This window comes from Artibeus jamaicensis, unplaced genomic scaffold (genome assembly GCF_021234435.1).
Source record: "Artibeus jamaicensis isolate MK-2021 breed Jamaican fruit bat unplaced genomic scaffold, CSHL_Jam_final scaffold_286, whole genome shotgun sequence".
Lineage (NCBI taxonomy): Eukaryota > Metazoa > Chordata > Mammalia > Chiroptera > Phyllostomidae > Artibeus > Artibeus jamaicensis.
Window position 1 is genome coordinate 800,614 of NW_026522034.1, and position 15,474 is coordinate 816,087.

General features: G+C 63.3%; 2 protein-coding genes across 4 annotated transcripts; one reads left to right on the forward strand and one right to left on the reverse strand.

The window, feature by feature from the left end:
- The first annotated feature begins 239 nt into the window (after positions 1-239).
- On the forward strand, positions 240-10,660 carry MGAT4B (alpha-1,3-mannosyl-glycoprotein 4-beta-N-acetylglucosaminyltransferase B). 3 transcript variants are annotated; one of them, XM_037136386.2, is made up of 15 exons: positions 244-637; positions 6,116-6,301; positions 6,386-6,526; positions 6,604-6,737; positions 7,372-7,418; positions 7,729-7,842; positions 8,009-8,084; positions 8,190-8,304; positions 8,612-8,742; positions 8,864-8,971; positions 9,094-9,287; positions 9,671-9,749; positions 9,831-9,918; positions 10,006-10,118; positions 10,207-10,660. In XM_037136386.2, the coding sequence occupies exons 1-15, from the start codon at positions 541-543 to the stop codon at positions 10,228-10,230; spliced, it is 1,647 nt and encodes a 548-aa protein (XP_036992281.1). In that variant the 5' UTR covers positions 244-540; the 3' UTR covers positions 10,231-10,660. The 3 variants fall into 3 exon arrangements, with proteins under 3 accessions (XP_053512818.1, XP_053512819.1, XP_036992281.1); XM_053656843.1 differs by having other exon boundaries at positions 240-637; positions 9,831-10,118; XM_053656844.1 differs by lacking the exon at positions 8,864-8,971 and having other exon boundaries at positions 241-637.
- Positions 10,661-11,686: 1,026 nt separating this feature from the next.
- Positions 11,687-14,387, reverse strand: LTC4S (leukotriene C4 synthase). The gene is made up of 5 exons (XM_037136397.2): positions 14,142-14,387; positions 12,480-12,579; positions 12,301-12,371; positions 12,131-12,212; positions 11,687-11,897 (listed from the first exon to the last, which is right to left on the reverse strand). Exons 1-5 carry the CDS (start codon positions 14,197-14,199, stop codon positions 11,756-11,758), a joined length of 453 nt encoding a protein of 150 aa, XP_036992292.1. The 5' UTR covers positions 14,200-14,387; the 3' UTR covers positions 11,687-11,755.
- Between the last annotated feature and the right edge of the window lie 1,087 nt (positions 14,388-15,474).

The window sequence follows — 15,474 nt, forward strand, 5'->3', positions numbered from 1 at the left end:
GGATTGGGTGGGGTGCGGTGCGGCTCGGGTTGCGGGGACGAGGGCGTGCTGCCTGCCCCTCAGCAGTCCGCCGCACTCGCGAAGGCACCGCCCCATCCCACCGGAGGCCGGACCCAGGGCGGCTCGGCGAGCTCTCGCGGCGGCCGCTGTCGCGAGCAGGGCGCTGCTCCGCACCCCACCTCCTCGCAGGGCGGGCGGCGGCGGCGGGTGCTACGGCCCCTTTAAATCCGGGCCGCCCCGCCCTGCGCCGCCGACTCCGCGGCGGTCCCGGATCCAGGCCGGGCCGCGGCTCTCGCCGCCCAGCCCAGCCCAGCCCAGCCCAGGCCGGCCTGGTCCAGCGGCGGAGGAAGGCCCCGCACCCGTGCCCCGCGCCCGGGAGGAACCGTTCCGGGCCCCGCCCGGCCCCGGGCCCCGCCCTGCCCCGCCCCGGGGCCGGGCCCACCCCCCACCCCCACCCCGGCCCCCTACCCCGCGCCCCGGCCCCGGCTCCCCGGGCCATGCGGCCTCGGCCCCGCCGGCGCCTGCCGCGCACCGGAGGAGATGAGGCTCCGCAATGGCACCTTCCTGACGCTGCTGCTGCTCTGCCTGTGCGCCTTCCTCTCGCTCTCGTGGTACGCGGCCCTGGGCGGCCAGAAAGGTGAGCTCCCGGCGCCCCGCGACTCAGCCCGCACCTGGGCGCACCTGGGCGCCCGCGGCCGAGCGGGTCCGGGCAGTGGCCGCGGGAGGCGGCCGGAAGCCGACGCGGGCGCCCTTCCCCGCCCGGCGGCGCGGAAGGACGCCCCTCCCATCCTCGCCCCCACTTGTTTGCTGCCGGAATAATGAAATTCTCTTCTGGCCCGCGTTGGGCCGCGGGCCGGGGCATCTCGGGGGCCCCCATGAGGCGCTGGGGCGCGCCTCCATGAGTACAGTTACGCCCAGCGACGGTGGTCGCTCCCACTGAGTAGCGGGGGACCTAGAAATTCTCAGAGAGGGACAGAGATACAAGGTCACAGCGGTGGCTGTGCCAGGTCCCAAGGTACCAGCTCCAGGCACCTGAGCAGGAGTAAATATTGTGTTCCTGAGACAGGTGTCAGGGGACAGCAGACATCCAGGCAGTGGCCCTCTACCCCACCCCACACCACCCTTCACCCTAGCCCACGCCGGGCACTCCCTGGGGTATCCACAGCCTTCCATGACATCCGCTGCCCAGAACTGCCCCACAGGGCCCTCCTGGGTGCTGGGCCAGACAGCCCAGGGGTGCGTGGAGGGCCTCAGGAGCAGCCAGACCGGCCCCTGCTGCCCGTTAACTCACTTTGTGCGGTGTCATGGCTTGGTCAAGTTGGCCAGTCCATCACCCAGGCTTTCTGATTCTGGCCAGCATACTTGGGGGAAGCAGGTGGGGGAGACAGGCTGTAGTCACTTGGTGTTGGCTGGGGCCGCCCTGGAAGCCTGGGGAAAAGCTGCTTCCCTCCTGCCTCCTGGCCTTCCTGCAGAAGGCCCAAGCAGGGTCAGGCTGAGGCCAGCAGACCCTCTGTCTACCTCCTACCTCCTGCTTCCCTGTCCCCTATGGAAGGCTGGAGCGGGAGGGCTGGTGGTGGGGCTAGAGCCTTCCTGACCCTCCAAGCCCCAAAAGCCCCCGTCTGCTCCTGCCTGCCCAGCCTAGCCTAGCACAGCCCTCCTGTATGGGTGGAGGCCAAGTCTTAGCACAGGGAGGCCTTGCCCAGGGCAGAGTTCTCTCTGGGTCTCTAGGTGGGGGTGTCACCTGGAGGAGGGCACTTTGAACCCTTGGAGGAGTGACTGTGCAAACAGAGTGGCAGGGGGCCCCAGGTGGGGCTGCATCTGACAGTGAGTGGGTAATGAGCCCCTGCACTTTGTCCTTGGCCAGGGTGCAGTTTCCATGGGCCTCCTGCAGCAGCCACAGGCCCTCTGCCTCATGTCAGGACTGCAGCACAAGCCCCACCAGGACCCCTTCTATAGAAGCCTGGGTGGCACAGGGGAGCCAGTGCCCAGAGCAGTGGAGTGAGGGGACTCCAGGGGCTCCATTTGGGGCCCGCTATCCCTGAAGGGGGCATCGAGGAGACTGGTACCCTGGGGGCCTGAGGAGTACGAGAACGCCCTCAGATGAAGAGTTGTGGAGCTCCGGTGCATGGTTCCTTGTCCCTGGGCACGCCCAGGAGCCTGAGATGTGAGGAGGGGTACCGCTGTTTTGGGGGGCCTAGCAGGGCCAGACCTTTGGCGACCCCGAGAGAAAGCCTGAATCTGGGCTCTTACGTGACTCTGCTCATTCTCACATGTAGACGGCTGTATGAAGCCTGGGGGGAAGCCAGACTAAACCTGGCTGAGGTCAGACTGCATCCTGGCTTCCAGGGGGCAGCAGGTGGGGAGCCCAGGCCCCCATACTTGGGGTAAGGGCAGAGGAACCTGGGCCTGTGGGGAAGGGAGAAGGTGGGCAGGTGGCCAGAGAGGAAGGAAGCAGCAGGAGAAGGTGACATCCAGGAAGCCCGGGGCCAGGAAGGATGTGTAGGCCTTGGTGAGACTGCCCCAGGTGAGGGTTCACAGCCAGGCTGGGCCCCGTCTGTGCAACAGTTCTGCCAGCCCTCACAATGGGGCCCTCAGCCAAGGGTCTGCTGAAGGCCTGTCCCCACAGAGGACTGCAGATCCCCCAGGGGGCCAGCTTCAGCCACAGGGGCACTCCTTAGCATCCCAACATCCTGTCCTTCAGCAGGAATTGACACCCTTCTGTTTGTTTGTTTAATTGATTTTAAAGAGAGAAAGGAAGGGGGAGGGGGAGAGAGAGCAAGAGATAGACAGAAACCTTGCCTTATCGTTCCACTTACTTACGCACTCATTGGTTGCTTCTCAAATGTCCCCTGACGAGGGACTGAACCCACAGCCTTGGTGTGTGGGGAGGACACTAACCAGCTGAGCTGCTCTGCCAGAGCCAGGGCGCCCTTCTTGACCACTGGGAGGATGGGTGCGAGTCCTGGAGAGGAGGTGAACACGCGCCCCCTCTCCACCTCCTGCCCCGCCTGCCGGTGGACGGCAGACCTTCCCTGGGCCCGGTTCCAACCTGTGTCCCTCTGTGCCTGTTCCCCTTCCCTGACTAAGGGGCACAAGGCTGCTTTCTTCAGCCAAGAGAGGACCAGAGGGAAGGTTGTGGTCCATGAGCCTCAGGCATCCTGGTTACTCTGCCTTCGGCTGAGAAAACCTCTCACAGTGGTCACAGCTGCAGCCCTTCTCTGGAGCCAGCTGCGCTGGGGGCCAGGCCCCCCACACCACTTCCCTGGGGCAGGAAGGTGTAGCCTGGAAAGAGAAGCCAGCACCCAGGAACTCCTGCCCAGCCCCCAGAAACCAGGGGCTCCCAGACCTTCGCCCTTCCCATCACTCAAGCTGCTCTCCCAGCCCACTCCCCACTTCAGTCCAGCCACCCAGCGCAGGAAGGTCGTGAAGAGCCACGGGGGCCTGGCAGAGCTCCGGCCTGAGCTCAGCGCCTGGGTAGGCATGCACAGAGCTTGAGGTTCTGGCTTTGACAGGCAAGGAAAGATTGGACCCACGAGCAAGAAGCCAGGGACGTGGGTCAGGCTGGGGACCTTGCAGGCAGCAGGCAGAGCAGGAGCAGGGGCAGGATGCTGAGGGACAGGGCCTCAGTGTTCAGGGAAATGACAGAAGGTCCTGGAGCGGGGAGCGGGGGCACAGAGCCAGGCCCAGAATCCCAGTGCCCATCACCAGTTCTTAGTAAATGGGGGAAGCTCAGGACCTGGGCAGAGGGCGGTCCCTGGGAAAGGCAGCCGGGGTCCAGAGCAGGCTGTGGTCAGGGTGGTGCAGGGTGGCCGTGGGTACTGCAGCCCACCTGACCTGTCCACCTGGGGCTGACCAGGGTTGGGCTGAGCTCATCCTACTTGAAGATCAGAGAGGGGGAGGACAGGTTGAGACGCAGTCAGGGTAGGGGAGGCCTCCTCACGTTCCCCCTGCTTCACAAAGGGCCCCGTGCCAGGGGCTGCCTTGGGCAGGGCTTAGTGGCTCCACTGCACTGGGGAGGCGGCAGGGACCAATTGGTAGATGGCTTGGGACTTAGGCAGAAGGGAGGCCACTTGCCATGTCCTGGGGTCCAAAGTAGCTCTGAACTGCCTCCTGCAAGGCCTCAGCACCTCCCCCACCAGCATCAGAGATGGCCAGCTCCTCCTGTTCAGGGGTTCAGATTTCCAGGGTAACCTGGTAACCTGGCCTCGGAACTCAGCGAGGACCTAGAAGATTTGGTAACCTGAGTTCCTCCGGCACCACGCCCCCCCCCCGCCCCCACAGGGCTGTCCCCAGTAGGTTGGGTGTGGGGATGGAAGTTGGGGCAAGCTGGGTATGAAGTGCTGCGGAAGTAGCTGTGTCCTGAGGTGACTTGCTTTGGCTGTGACCCCAAGTGCCCATGGCTGTGGGCGGTGACACCGTCTAGAGCATTCTGGGGGCTGCGACCTCACCAGGGACTGAGGGGCAGAGAGCTGCCAGGGGTGGGAGATGGAAACCAGGCCCAGAAAGAGCTTCACCTCCTACAGCAGGCGAAGACGGCCAGGAGGACTGGGGGGCGTGTTGCTTGTCTCATCTTGCTCACTGGTCCCTGCCTGCCTGACCAGTGGGGCCAGGTGCAGGCACCCTGGGGAGTCCTCTGCCCTGTCAGGCAGCCCCATCTCTGTGCTGCTCCTCTCCCAGCACCCCGACGCCTGGAACTGGGGCTCAGCTGGAGGTTCCAATGCAGGTCTCCTTCGGGGCAGGCCTCCGGCCTTCAGAGCTGGTCCCTCTCCGCTGCCAACTCACCAAGTGACCTGGACTAGTGTCTCAGCTTCATTTGCTCGTTCGAGTGCTGGGAGCTAGAACAGGAGCAGCCACCCCCAGGGCTGGCATGAGACTGAAGGAATCCAGAGGTGGTGGCTAGTGCACAGTTGAGCAACCAGTGATGACCATGAGGACAATGATGAAGGGGCACCGGGGCACCGGTCACAGACCCTGTGTCTAGGCTCAGTCCTACAGGGAGGATGGGAGGGGAGCTCAGGGAGATTGTCTGTCCCCAGAGGGCCTTGGGCATCTCTGTGAAGCAGGGCAGGGAGAGGAGGGAGGGGGCAAGGCTGGGTGCTAAGAAGCTCCTGAGGAAGGACTGGGGCCTTGTGTCCTGGATGGGACCTTTGGGTGTACTGGCCCCTGGAAGGAGCAGATGCTGCAAGGAGAAGCCAGAAGGGTCTTTGAAAGCAACTGGGTGGAAAGGCTTTAGTCTGAGGCTATTCCAGCCTCTGCTTAGTAATGCCCCCCCCCCCCGGGGCTTGAAGTGGCCCTGCAGCCCTTCCACCTCAGAGGGAAGGAGAGTGGGGGGTGGGGGCTTGGGAGAGAACTGGAGAGGGCCGGTCCTCCCAGTGGAGGCTCTTCTCCCCCAGGGGTGCCAGTGAGCCCTCAGAGCACTGGGACGTGGCAGGTGTGAGGACAGGTGCACTCTGTAGCAGCAGTCCCCCGCCGTTTTGGCACCAGGGATGGCTTTTGTGAAAAAGTTTTTCCACAGACCAGAGGGGGATGGCTTTATAGCCTGCCACCAGGTGCAGCTTAATTGTCACTTGCTGTTCATGGATAGGGCTTTGATACGAGTGAGTCCACAAGCCATTGATTCGTCCTGGCCTGTGTGCAGTCACACCTGTCTGCTAATGAGGATCTGTGCTTGCAGCTACCCCCGCGCTCGCATCCCTGCCTCAGCTCTACTGCAGGTCCTCGGGAGGTGGACTCTCATTCCTGAAGCCAAGACTAGATCCCTTGCGAACACAGCTCACAGCAGGCACAGCTCACAGCAGGGTTCTTGCTCCTGTGAGACTCTAATGCCACCAGTGATCTGACTGCAGGCGGGGCTCCGGCCGTGATGCCAGCGATGGGGAGCGTCTGTAAATGCAGATGAAACGTTGCTAGCTCGCCCGCCTGCCTGCCGCTCACATTCTGCTGTGCGGCCTGTTTCCTAATAGGCCACAAGCCAGTAGGGGTCCCTGGCCGTGGGGTTGGGGACCCCTGGTCTATAGCACTGATGCGCACGAAGATGTGTGCGCCAGCACCCTCAAGGGGACCGTGGGTCCGCTCTGGGGCGCCCCCTGGTGACAGCATGCGGTACCACCCACAGGCGATGTGGTGGATGTGTACCAGCGCGAGTTCCTGGCACTGCGGGACCGGTTGCACGCCGCTGAGCAAGAGAGCCTCAAGCGCTCCAAGGAGCTCAACCTGGTGCTGGACGAGATCAAGAGGGCCGTGTCAGAGAGGCAGGCGCTACGGGACAGAGACAGCAACCGCACCTGGGGCCGCCTAACCGGTGAGGGCGGGCCCAGGCGGGGCACAGGGGAGGTGGAGCTGGTGGCGTCCAGCTGTCTCACCTGCCCTTTCCTGACCCACCCAGAGGACCCGCGCCTGAAACCGTGGAACATCTCGCACAAGCACGTGCTGCACCTGCCCACTGTCTTCCACCACCTGCCGCACCTGCTGGCCAAGGAAAGCAGCCTGCAGCCGGCCGTTCGCGTGGGCCAGGGCCGCACTGGAGGTAGGGGCAGGGCTGGGCATGGCCAGGGACTGGGCGGTGGTCCACTGTCGGGCCTGACCCACTTGTGGTCCCGGCAGTGTCGGTGGTGATGGGCATCCCCAGCGTGCGGCGAGAGGTGCACTCCTACCTGACGGACACGCTGCACTCACTCATCTCCGAGCTGAGTCCGCAGGAGAAGGAGGACTCAGTCATCGTGGTGCTGATCGCTGAGGCGAGTGGGCCGCACTGGAGGTGGGGGCGGGGGAGGCACACGCACCAGATAACAAGGAGCAGAGAGGGAAACAGGGCGACATTCTAGAGGGGAAAGCAAGTAGAGGGTCACTGCCATTCACAAATTTGTCAAAGTAAAAAAGGGAAGAGCCCTGGCTGGTGTGGCTCAGTGCATTGCCTGCTGGCCTGTGGACCAAAAGGTCGCTGGTTTGATTCCCACTCAGGGCACATGCCTGGGTTTCGGGCCAGCTCCCCAGTAGGGGGCAGGCAAGAGGCAACCTAGCAAAGTATCTCTGGCACACCAATGTTTCTCTCTCTCTTTTTCTACCTCCCTTCCTCTCTCTCTAAAAATAAATAAAGTTTTTAAAAAAATGTTTAAAGGAAAGAAACACTTTAATGCCCTCTTGTGGAGATGCTGTTTACCTAGGGTGCCCTGATTCCACCGCCCCAAGTACATCCCCAAAGGGCTCTTCCTGAGACCCCTGTGGCCACCAGGCCCAGCCATACTCCCCCCTCAGGAACCCACTCCCTCTATGCGAGGGGTCATCTGAAGACCAGGCCCTGCCCCTGAGCCCCTTCTTCCAGGCCTTTTGCACTGGCAGTCCACTTAGGGAGGGTGCTTGGTGTCCCCACAGACCGACCCACAGTACACCTCGGCGGTGACGGAAAGCATCAAGGCCTTGTGAGTGCTGGTGGCCATCCCAGCTGGGGGAAGGAGGGCCCTCTGTGGGGTGTGGGGGGGCAGACTTCTGCCTCCCACTCTGGGCACAGGATAGTGCTCTCCAGGGGGTGGGGACTTCCCCTCTCCAAAAGGCAGTGGGTGTGCAGAGGCGGCCAGACCCCTCTAAGCCCCATTGCCTCAGGAGGCTGGTTGTAATGCAGGCGGTGTCTGCCTAGTGGGCCTTACAAAAGGGGCAGGGCCTTGCTGGCCCCACTCTGTCCCTGCCCCAGGCCCTGGAGGCTGCGCATCACGGGGCCTTTCTGTCTCCCAGGTTCCCCACGGAGATCCATTCTGGGCTCCTGGAGGTCATCTCCCCTTCCCCCCACTTCTACCCTGACTTCTCCCGACTCCGAGAGTCCTTTGGGGATCCCAAGGAGAGAGTCAGGTATTAGCACTACCCCCTTCCGGCGCCCCCAGCAGTGGCCAGAGCTCAGGCTGTTGGTCACAGGGCCTTGCTTCTCCTTGGGAGGCCCCTGCACAGGGGTGGGGTGTTCCTCCCACACATGAGGGGGAGGGTCTGAGCTCCTGAGGCCCCTGCCCCTGGCCTGCAGGTGGAGGACCAAACAGAACCTCGATTACTGCTTCCTTATGATGTACGCGCAGTCCAAAGGCATCTACTATGTTCAGGTCAGCACCGATCCCTGCCCTGACCCCTGACCCCAGATCCTGGCTGGGGCTGTGGGCTGCCCTGCGCTGTGCCGACTTGAGCCTCCTCTACCCCTCCCTGTGCAGCTGGAGGACGACATAGTGGCCAAGCCCAACTACCTGAGCACCATGAAGAACTTCGCACTCCAGCAGCCCTCGGAGGACTGGATGATCCTGGAATTCTCCCAGCTGGGCTTCATCGGTCAGTTTCCCACCCCCGTCCTGCTGACCCGGACAGAGGTCCTGTCCCACCCTCCTCTGCTTCTCTGTCATGATCCCCTCACCTTGCCCTGGGCCCCGAACCCCCCACCTGGCAATGTTAGGGATCTCTGCCTGGAGTGGCCACTGCAGCGCATCTGGCCTGTTCCCACCCGCCCTCAGAGGCACACCTGCCTGCAGCTGGCCACAGGGTTTGCTGTGGGCCCCCCCCAGTGGCTCCCACAGGGACTGTGAGAAAGCAGGGCAGGGCAGAGCTGCCCACTCAGCACCCCTCCCCGCTCCCCCATCAGGGAAGATGTTCAAGTCGCTGGACCTGAGCCTGATAGTGGAGTTCATCCTCATGTTCTACCGGGACAAGCCCATCGACTGGCTCCTGGACCATATCCTGTGGGTGAAGGTCTGCAACCCTGAGAAGGACGCGGTGAGCAGGGACTGACAGAGACAGGCCGGGCAGTGGGGCACACTTCCGACTCTAAAAGATGAGGCTCTGTCCTCCGAGGCGGGGCACGAGCTCAGCCTGGAGTGTCACCCTCCCTCCACAGAAGCACTGTGACCGGCAGAAGGCCAACCTCCGCATCCGCTTCAAGCCGTCCCTCTTCCAGCACGTGGGCACACACTCCTCGCTGGCGGGCAAGATTCAGAAGCTGAAGGTGGGCTGGGCCCCGCATGAGCCTGGCTGAGTGCAGGCAGAGACTCAGCGGGCGTTTGGGCGAGGGGCCGGCAGGGCCAGGCCAGGCTGTGCTCCAGTGGCACTGTCCCTCTGGCACCACAGGACAAGGACTTCGGAAAGCAGGCACTGCGGAAGGAGCACGTGAACCCCCCGGCGGAAGTGAGCACTAGCCTCAAGACATACCAGCACTTCACCCTGGAGAAGGCCTACCTGCGCGAGGATTTCTTCTGGGCCTTCACGCCTGCTGCAGGGGACTTCATCCGCTTCCGCTTCTTCCAGCCACTGCGTCTTGAGCGGTCAGTGACACACCCATGGGCCCCCTGGGAGGAGGGGCGGGTGGCTGCCAGGGTCCAGGCCTTGCCACACACTTCTCCGACCCCCCCACAAATTCCTCAGTGTTCCCTGCCATGCCTCAGCTTCCTCGTCTGAAGAGTAGGGTGGGTAACAGCAGCTACTCTGTAAAGACTATGTCAGGCAGGACGCAGGGGCTCAGTGACATTGCCCATCACCCTCGTCCCTGTGAGGAAGCCCTGGTTACCCTGCACAGCCTCGGTAACCTCGCCTGGCCCTGGTGGCCAGCCTGGCCCACCACCTGGGCCCGGCCTGGCCTCTGCTCCGCTGGGCAGCATTCCTGGGCAGTGCCCACCCTGCAGCAGCTCACGGGCCTGCCTGGCTGCAGGTTCTTCTTCCGTAGCGGGAACATCGAGCACCCGGAGGACAAGCTCTTCAACACCTCTGTGGAGGTGCTGCCCTTCGACGTGAGTGTGGCAGGGGTGGCTGCGCCCTGAGGCCGGCCTCTCCCACAGCCCCTGGCTGCAGCCCCTTGGTTTTGCCCCCAGAGCCCACAGGCGGACAAAGAGGCCCTACAGGAGGGCCGCTCAGCCACTCTCCGGTACCCACGGAGCCCTGACGGCTACCTCCAGATAGGTGAGTGGGGTCAGGCGGGGGGGGAGGCGGGGGAGAGCCTGGCCCAAGCAGAGGCCCAGGACGAGCTCTCAGTGCTGTTCCCCCCAGGCTCCTTCTACAAAGGTGTGGCCGAGGGGGAGGTGGACCCCGCCTTCGGTCCCCTGGAAGCACTGCGCCTCTCCATCCAGACAGACTCACCGGTGTGGGTCATTCTGAGTGAGGTGAGGCAGGGCACAGGGAACTAGGGGCTGCTCCCAGGGGCTATGGGCCAGCTCTGTGGCCCCTGCTGACCCCGGCCGGCTCTTTCAGATCTTCCTGAAAAAGGCCGACTAAGGGAGGGCTTCTGAGGACTGGCCCTGAAGCCCAGGACGCCAGGGATGTCTTCGCTGCTGTCCCCAGAGGGCCAGAGGTGGTCCACCCAGCCTGAGGGGTTGTTCCTGGTACCTCTCAGCAGCCTGGGGCCGCCGCTGGCCCGGACGCCCCAGGAGCCGGTGCTGCCCGCCCGCCCGCGGGAGGGAGCGGTGGCCCCCACACTGTGCCTGAGGCTGGCCTGTGCCGCCCTGAACCGTTCGCAGCCGGCTGGCTTGAGCCAGGCCGTTTTGGAAGAGCGTTTTGCTGGGCGCCCGCTGTCTCCGGCGCGAACACTGGAATGCATATGCTACTTTATGTGCTGTGTTTTTTATTCTTGGATACATTTGATTTTTTCACTTAAGTCCACATATACTTCTATAAGAACGTGACTTGTAATAAAGGGTTAACAAAGTATGTGCCTCCTGCCTGGTGCTCTGAGCCAGCTGGTGGAGGGGGGGCAGCAGACAGGTGATGTTACCCTGCTGCAGCCTCTGAACAGCTCCTTACAACCTCAAGCCCATTTCCCCAGGACAGTTCAGTCTAAGTTCTGGGGCACTTTGGAGGGTCTGCATGCTCGCGGGTGGAGTCATGAGGAATCTGGGGCCCCCCGCAGAATCCCCACGGACCCTCAAGCACTGCTACCTTCCATTCCCCACCCCAACTGCCTGAGGTGGGGCCTCTCAAACCCAAGACATCTCCCCACCTCGTTCTTCCTTCGCTGGTCTCAGCCTTGCCCTCGTCCAGCCCCCAAGGCCCCGCTCACCCTACACAGTTTCTGACACATTTTAGGGACCCTTGTCCACTTCGGGGCCACTGCCCACATTGTTGTCCTGCTTGGAAAGCTCCCCTTCCGACTTGGCTAAAAGTCATCTTTTTTCTTTTTGGACGTTATTTCCGGCCAGCAGGCCTCCCTGACTCTGGTCCCTCAAAGCACCCGGACTTTTGAAAGCGCTATCGCGAGGACAGTGCCCACGTCCATGGTCCCCATGGCTTCGTGGCAGCATGCCCCGGATACCTCCGCTATTCTAGATGGCGGGGCCCGAGTGCTGAGAAGAAAGGGTTCCTGAGGTCAGCTATGAGGACCAGGGGACAAGGAATAGGGGGAGGCCTAAGAGGGCAGGGGAGGCCTAAGAGGGCAGGCGAGGACAGCGCTGATCACGGGGAGTAGGGGCCCTGGGTGGGCCTTGGCAAGAGCGAACATCTGCAGGCCGGGAGCAGGGCTGAAGCGGACGGATCGACCCTGCCCGGGGGAGGCCCCTTTCCTTTCTCAGCCTGACCCCCGCTGCCCCCACGAAGCCCACCCGACTGCTGCGGCCCGGGGCTGGGCCCGCCAGGCTCCACCTCGTCCGCCCCAGAGAGAGCTTTCGGGATCTGGGATCCGGTCAGGAGCACTTTAATTAGAGCCTGGGATAAGGGCAAGCACCGCCACACCGCCCCCCCCCCCCCCCCCCCCGTTCCCCAGACGGCCCAGCTCCCTTCCAGCCCTGCAGACCCCGGGTCCTCGGCCTCAGGCGCTGGGCAGCAGTGTCCCGATGTTGTCCAGGAGTGCGGAGCGCAGCGAGGCTGGGAGGAAGTGGACTAGCAGACCGAGCGCCGCCAGCGCCACCAGCAGCCAGAGTGCGTGTGCACTTGCGTACAGCGGGGAAAGCCTGCAAGCGGAGCTCAGTGGGGGCGGGGTTGGGCGGGGCATGTAGCAGCCCCGCCTCCAGCTCATGGCCCCCCGCCCCGCTCGGCCCACCAGCCCCACCAGGACTTCCACCCCAGCCCACTCCCCTAGCGCCCAAAATGGTCCCATATCAGGCCAGTTCCCTGGTGCCGTCAGCTGTCGGCCTGACTGTCCTGACCCAGCGCGATAGCCTCCTTTCCCGGCCCTGGTTCTCACCTTTCCTGTGACGAGCGTGCGTAGCCCTGAAAGTAGCGGAGGCGCGCAAACAAGTAAGCTAGGCCGCACAGCGCTGCTGCACCTGGGGGAGGGCCAGACAGGGTGGCGTGAGCTCACTGGCGTGGGGACCCTTGGGCCCTGGTGCATGCGCCCTTGCCCTGCTCCCAGACCTTCGTGGAAGAAGACGCCGGCCACCCAGAGCGTGGCCAGGAACAGAGGGAAGTACTCGCTGCAGTTCACTCTGCGGTGGGGGCAGGGCGGTGTGAGGGCATCCACCTGGGCCTTGGACCCTGTGGCCCGGGGCTCCCTTGCTCCACATCCCGCCTCGCCCCCTCCCGCTGCGTCTCACTGGGCTCTGTATATGCGCTCGAACTCTGGTGGGCCGGTGGTCAGCGGCGGCGACACGCGGAAGGCCCTGCGCGCCGAGATTACCTGCAGGGAGAAGTAGGCTGGGGGCGAAGTGGGTTGGCGTCAGGTCTAGCCAGCCGCTTGCTCCCCACAGCCTCCCCTGGACCCCGCCTCCCATCTGGCCTCATACCTTCTACTCCTGCCTCCACACTGAACTCGTCGGACTACACTCTCCGGGGGACCTCCAGTCCCTGCTCTGCTCTGCTGGGGCTTGCCCTGCGTCCATGACGCTTAGCAGGAAGGGCAGGGTGCATCCTGGGGCACCCTTAGGAGTGTAGGGGAAGGGGATGCCAGTCACAGGAACAGCTGCCATGGGCAGGCCGTTCAGACTTTCCTTGGAAACCATTTGACTTGCAAAATACAAGCGAATGCCCAGCTCCTCCTGTCCCCCCTCTAGATACAGCACTTAGCAGGAGTTCCTGTGCTTCTGCACAGGCGTGGCCTCCTCAGTTTCTCTGTGCAGGTACTTGGGCCTAAATCTAACAGACGCTCTCTTCCCTGCCCCCCTGGCATTGCAGCCAGGATGTTCTTGTCCAACCCCAGGCCCCCAAGGGCCCTGCCACCTTCCTTCCAGTACGGGGGTAGGGGGGGCTTGCCCTAGGCAATCTGCATTGCAGGGGTCCTTCTTTTAACCCCAGGCCAGGCCTTCACCACACCCAGCCCCATGCTGGGTATCCCCAGCTATCTTCCTGCAAGTCCTGTGGCTCTCGAACCCTTGGTGCACTGTGGGTGCCAGGGGTGGCTAGGCCCACACGGCGTGGGATCTGGGGGAGGCCCTGTGGCTGCAGGACTAGGGGCTAAGGGCCAAGCTTGCTGATGAGTCCGCAGGGCCTCTTCAGGCCTGTCCCCCAGGCTCTGTCTTGTCCTGGCCCATATACTGTGGTATCCCAAGCAGTAGGGACATCCGACTCAGGAGTGTGTCCTCTACGGCCCTAAGAAGGGTACCAAGCTGGCATCTTTTGGGGCCTGGCAAGTTTCAACCCTGTCCAGTTTCACAGGGTCCCACCACAGAGACGGTGCCTTTGAAGGCAAGGCTCGGGAATGGGGCTTTCCTGCTGGAACACCCCGAGAGGGGACAGCTGGAGAGGGCGGGGCCTGGCAGTAGCAGGGCCGCATCAGGCCCATGTCCGTCCCACTTGGGCCCCCGCCGCCCCCCCCCCCCGCTGGCCCCCGGCACCAGGCCACCCATTCCTCCTGGCACACCTCTGCTCCCTGAAGCCCCTGGTCTCCTTGAGGGTTTTTTATGCTGGTTGAGGTGCCGCCACCTCAGTTGCTTGGTGTCTGGTGTCCCTACTTCAGTCACCCCTCAGGGGCCTGTTTCTATCTGGCTGCCCTGTGAGCCTTGGTCCCGCCCAGGGTTTCACAGTTCGTCTTGCAGACGTTCCTTCGGGACTAACCCCTTCCCCTCAGCCCCAGGGCATCCTAGCCTCCAGTAGTAGAATCAGTGGGGTTAGAAGAGTTCGGAGCCAGAGTCTGGGCCAGAGGCCCTGCTTCTCCCCCTTACCTAGGCCCCAGGCCCTCCAGTACCTCCCAGGACCAGCAGGGCAGAGGGCAGGCTGCAGGGCGTGAGGCCCATCCACCTCCCAAATAGGAGCCTGCTCACCTTGCAACAGGACTCCCAGGAGGGTGACAGTGGCCAGAAGAGCCACTTCGTCCTTCATGGTGGTGCCGGTGGCTTTGTTGGGCCAGCAGGTGTGGAAGGGGGTAGCTGCAAGCTCTTATCAGCCCCGGCCTAGCTGCCGCTCAGAGGATGGCCCAGGAGAGGAGAAGCAGCCTATTCTCCCGCCCCTTCAAGATGGAGGGGGTTGAGGGGCAGGGCGTGACCACGGCCAGAGAGAGGCAGGGAGCCTGGTCAGACCGAACAGGCGGAAACCAGGGTCTGAGGAATCTGGGCGGGAGAGAGCAGCCGGCTGGGACGGCCTGGCCACTTCCTCCCAGTCCTTCAGCTCCTGTGCCAAGCCCTGTACTGACAACTCCAGAAGTCCACCCGGCTGTGCTCTAGTCTCAGGTGTGTCCAGCCACCATGTCATCCTCGTGTTCCCCAAGCCCTGCACCCTCAGCAGATCCCAGCTGGCCCTCCAGACCACCCCTTGTCCCAGGTCTGTTTGAGGACACCGGAGTCTCCTGAGTGCCCAGGACCCCTGCCTCCTGCCCACCAGCAAGTCCCACTCACTCTCACACTCACTCCCAGTGCCCCCTTTCGAGCCCCACCCTGCCCCAGTCATATCTCACCCAGGCACAGGTCAAAGGCTCCTTATGGGTTTCCAGCCTGGACCTACCACCTACTCATCCACACCCACTTATTTCTTTCCCCAGCCCCCAAACAAGGCTGCTTTGTAACTTGCAACTCTGACTGCAGGCCACCCAAGCCACCAGCCCACTCTGGGCACAGCCAAGGGCTCGCTTTCTGCCAGGAAGTCTGCTGCCTGCTCGCCTCACAGCTGTGCAGGCTCCGTGTACCTGGGTGGGTCCTGCAGGCAGCCTGGTGTGTGGGCGAGCCCAGTCAGGACAGCTGAACTCATCCTCTCCCGGCCGGCCTCTGACCCTGGGCCAGTCCCCTGCTGTTTCTGCCTGCCTGCAGCCCTCCTTCCTGAGGCCCTGACACTCCCTGTATGCAGGTCCTGTGTTCTGGACAGAGCTGCCCCTGCCTCCCCCAGGATTGTGGGAAGGACATTGGAGCCAAAACTGACCATGGAGCCAAGGCTGACCCAAGGCAGTATGATACAGTTCTAAAAACTTCCTTAGAACTTCAGAAAAGGGAGTTCGGGTGAGGGGGGAAATTGCTGAAGACAGCTGGAGGCACACACCAGCCCCCTTGAGGGGGCTGGAGCCTCTGTGACAGGAGGGAGGCAGTGTCACCTGGGCCAGCTGTTTAGCCTGTCTACACCACAAGCCCACTTCTCCTTTCTGCTCATGGTCCTTCGAAGTAGGTTTGG

Bases quoted from the DNA above. Each gene is read 5' to 3' on its own strand.
- LTC4S (XM_037136397.2), bottom strand. From the start codon at position 14,199: ATGAAGGACGAAGTGGCTCTTCTGGCCACTGTCACCCTCCTGGGAGTC. The intron at 12,580-14,141 runs GTGAGCAGGCTC...CTTCGCCCCCAG, and splicing joins CCTGGGAGTCCTGTTGCAAG to CCTACTTCTCCCTGCAGGTA. The intron at 12,213-12,300 runs GTCTGGGAGCAG...GCCCTCCCCCAG, and splicing joins CGGCGTCTTCTTCCACGAAG to GTGCAGCAGCGCTGTGCGGC.
- MGAT4B (XM_053656843.1), top strand. From the start codon at position 541: ATGAGGCTCCGCAATGGCACCTTCCTGACGCTGCTGCTGCTCTGCCTG. The intron at 8,085-8,189 runs GTCAGCACCGAT...CTCCCTGTGCAG, and splicing joins AAGGCATCTACTATGTTCAG to CTGGAGGACGACATAGTGGC. The intron at 8,305-8,611 runs GTCAGTTTCCCA...CTCCCCCATCAG, and splicing joins CTCCCAGCTGGGCTTCATCG to GGAAGATGTTCAAGTCGCTG.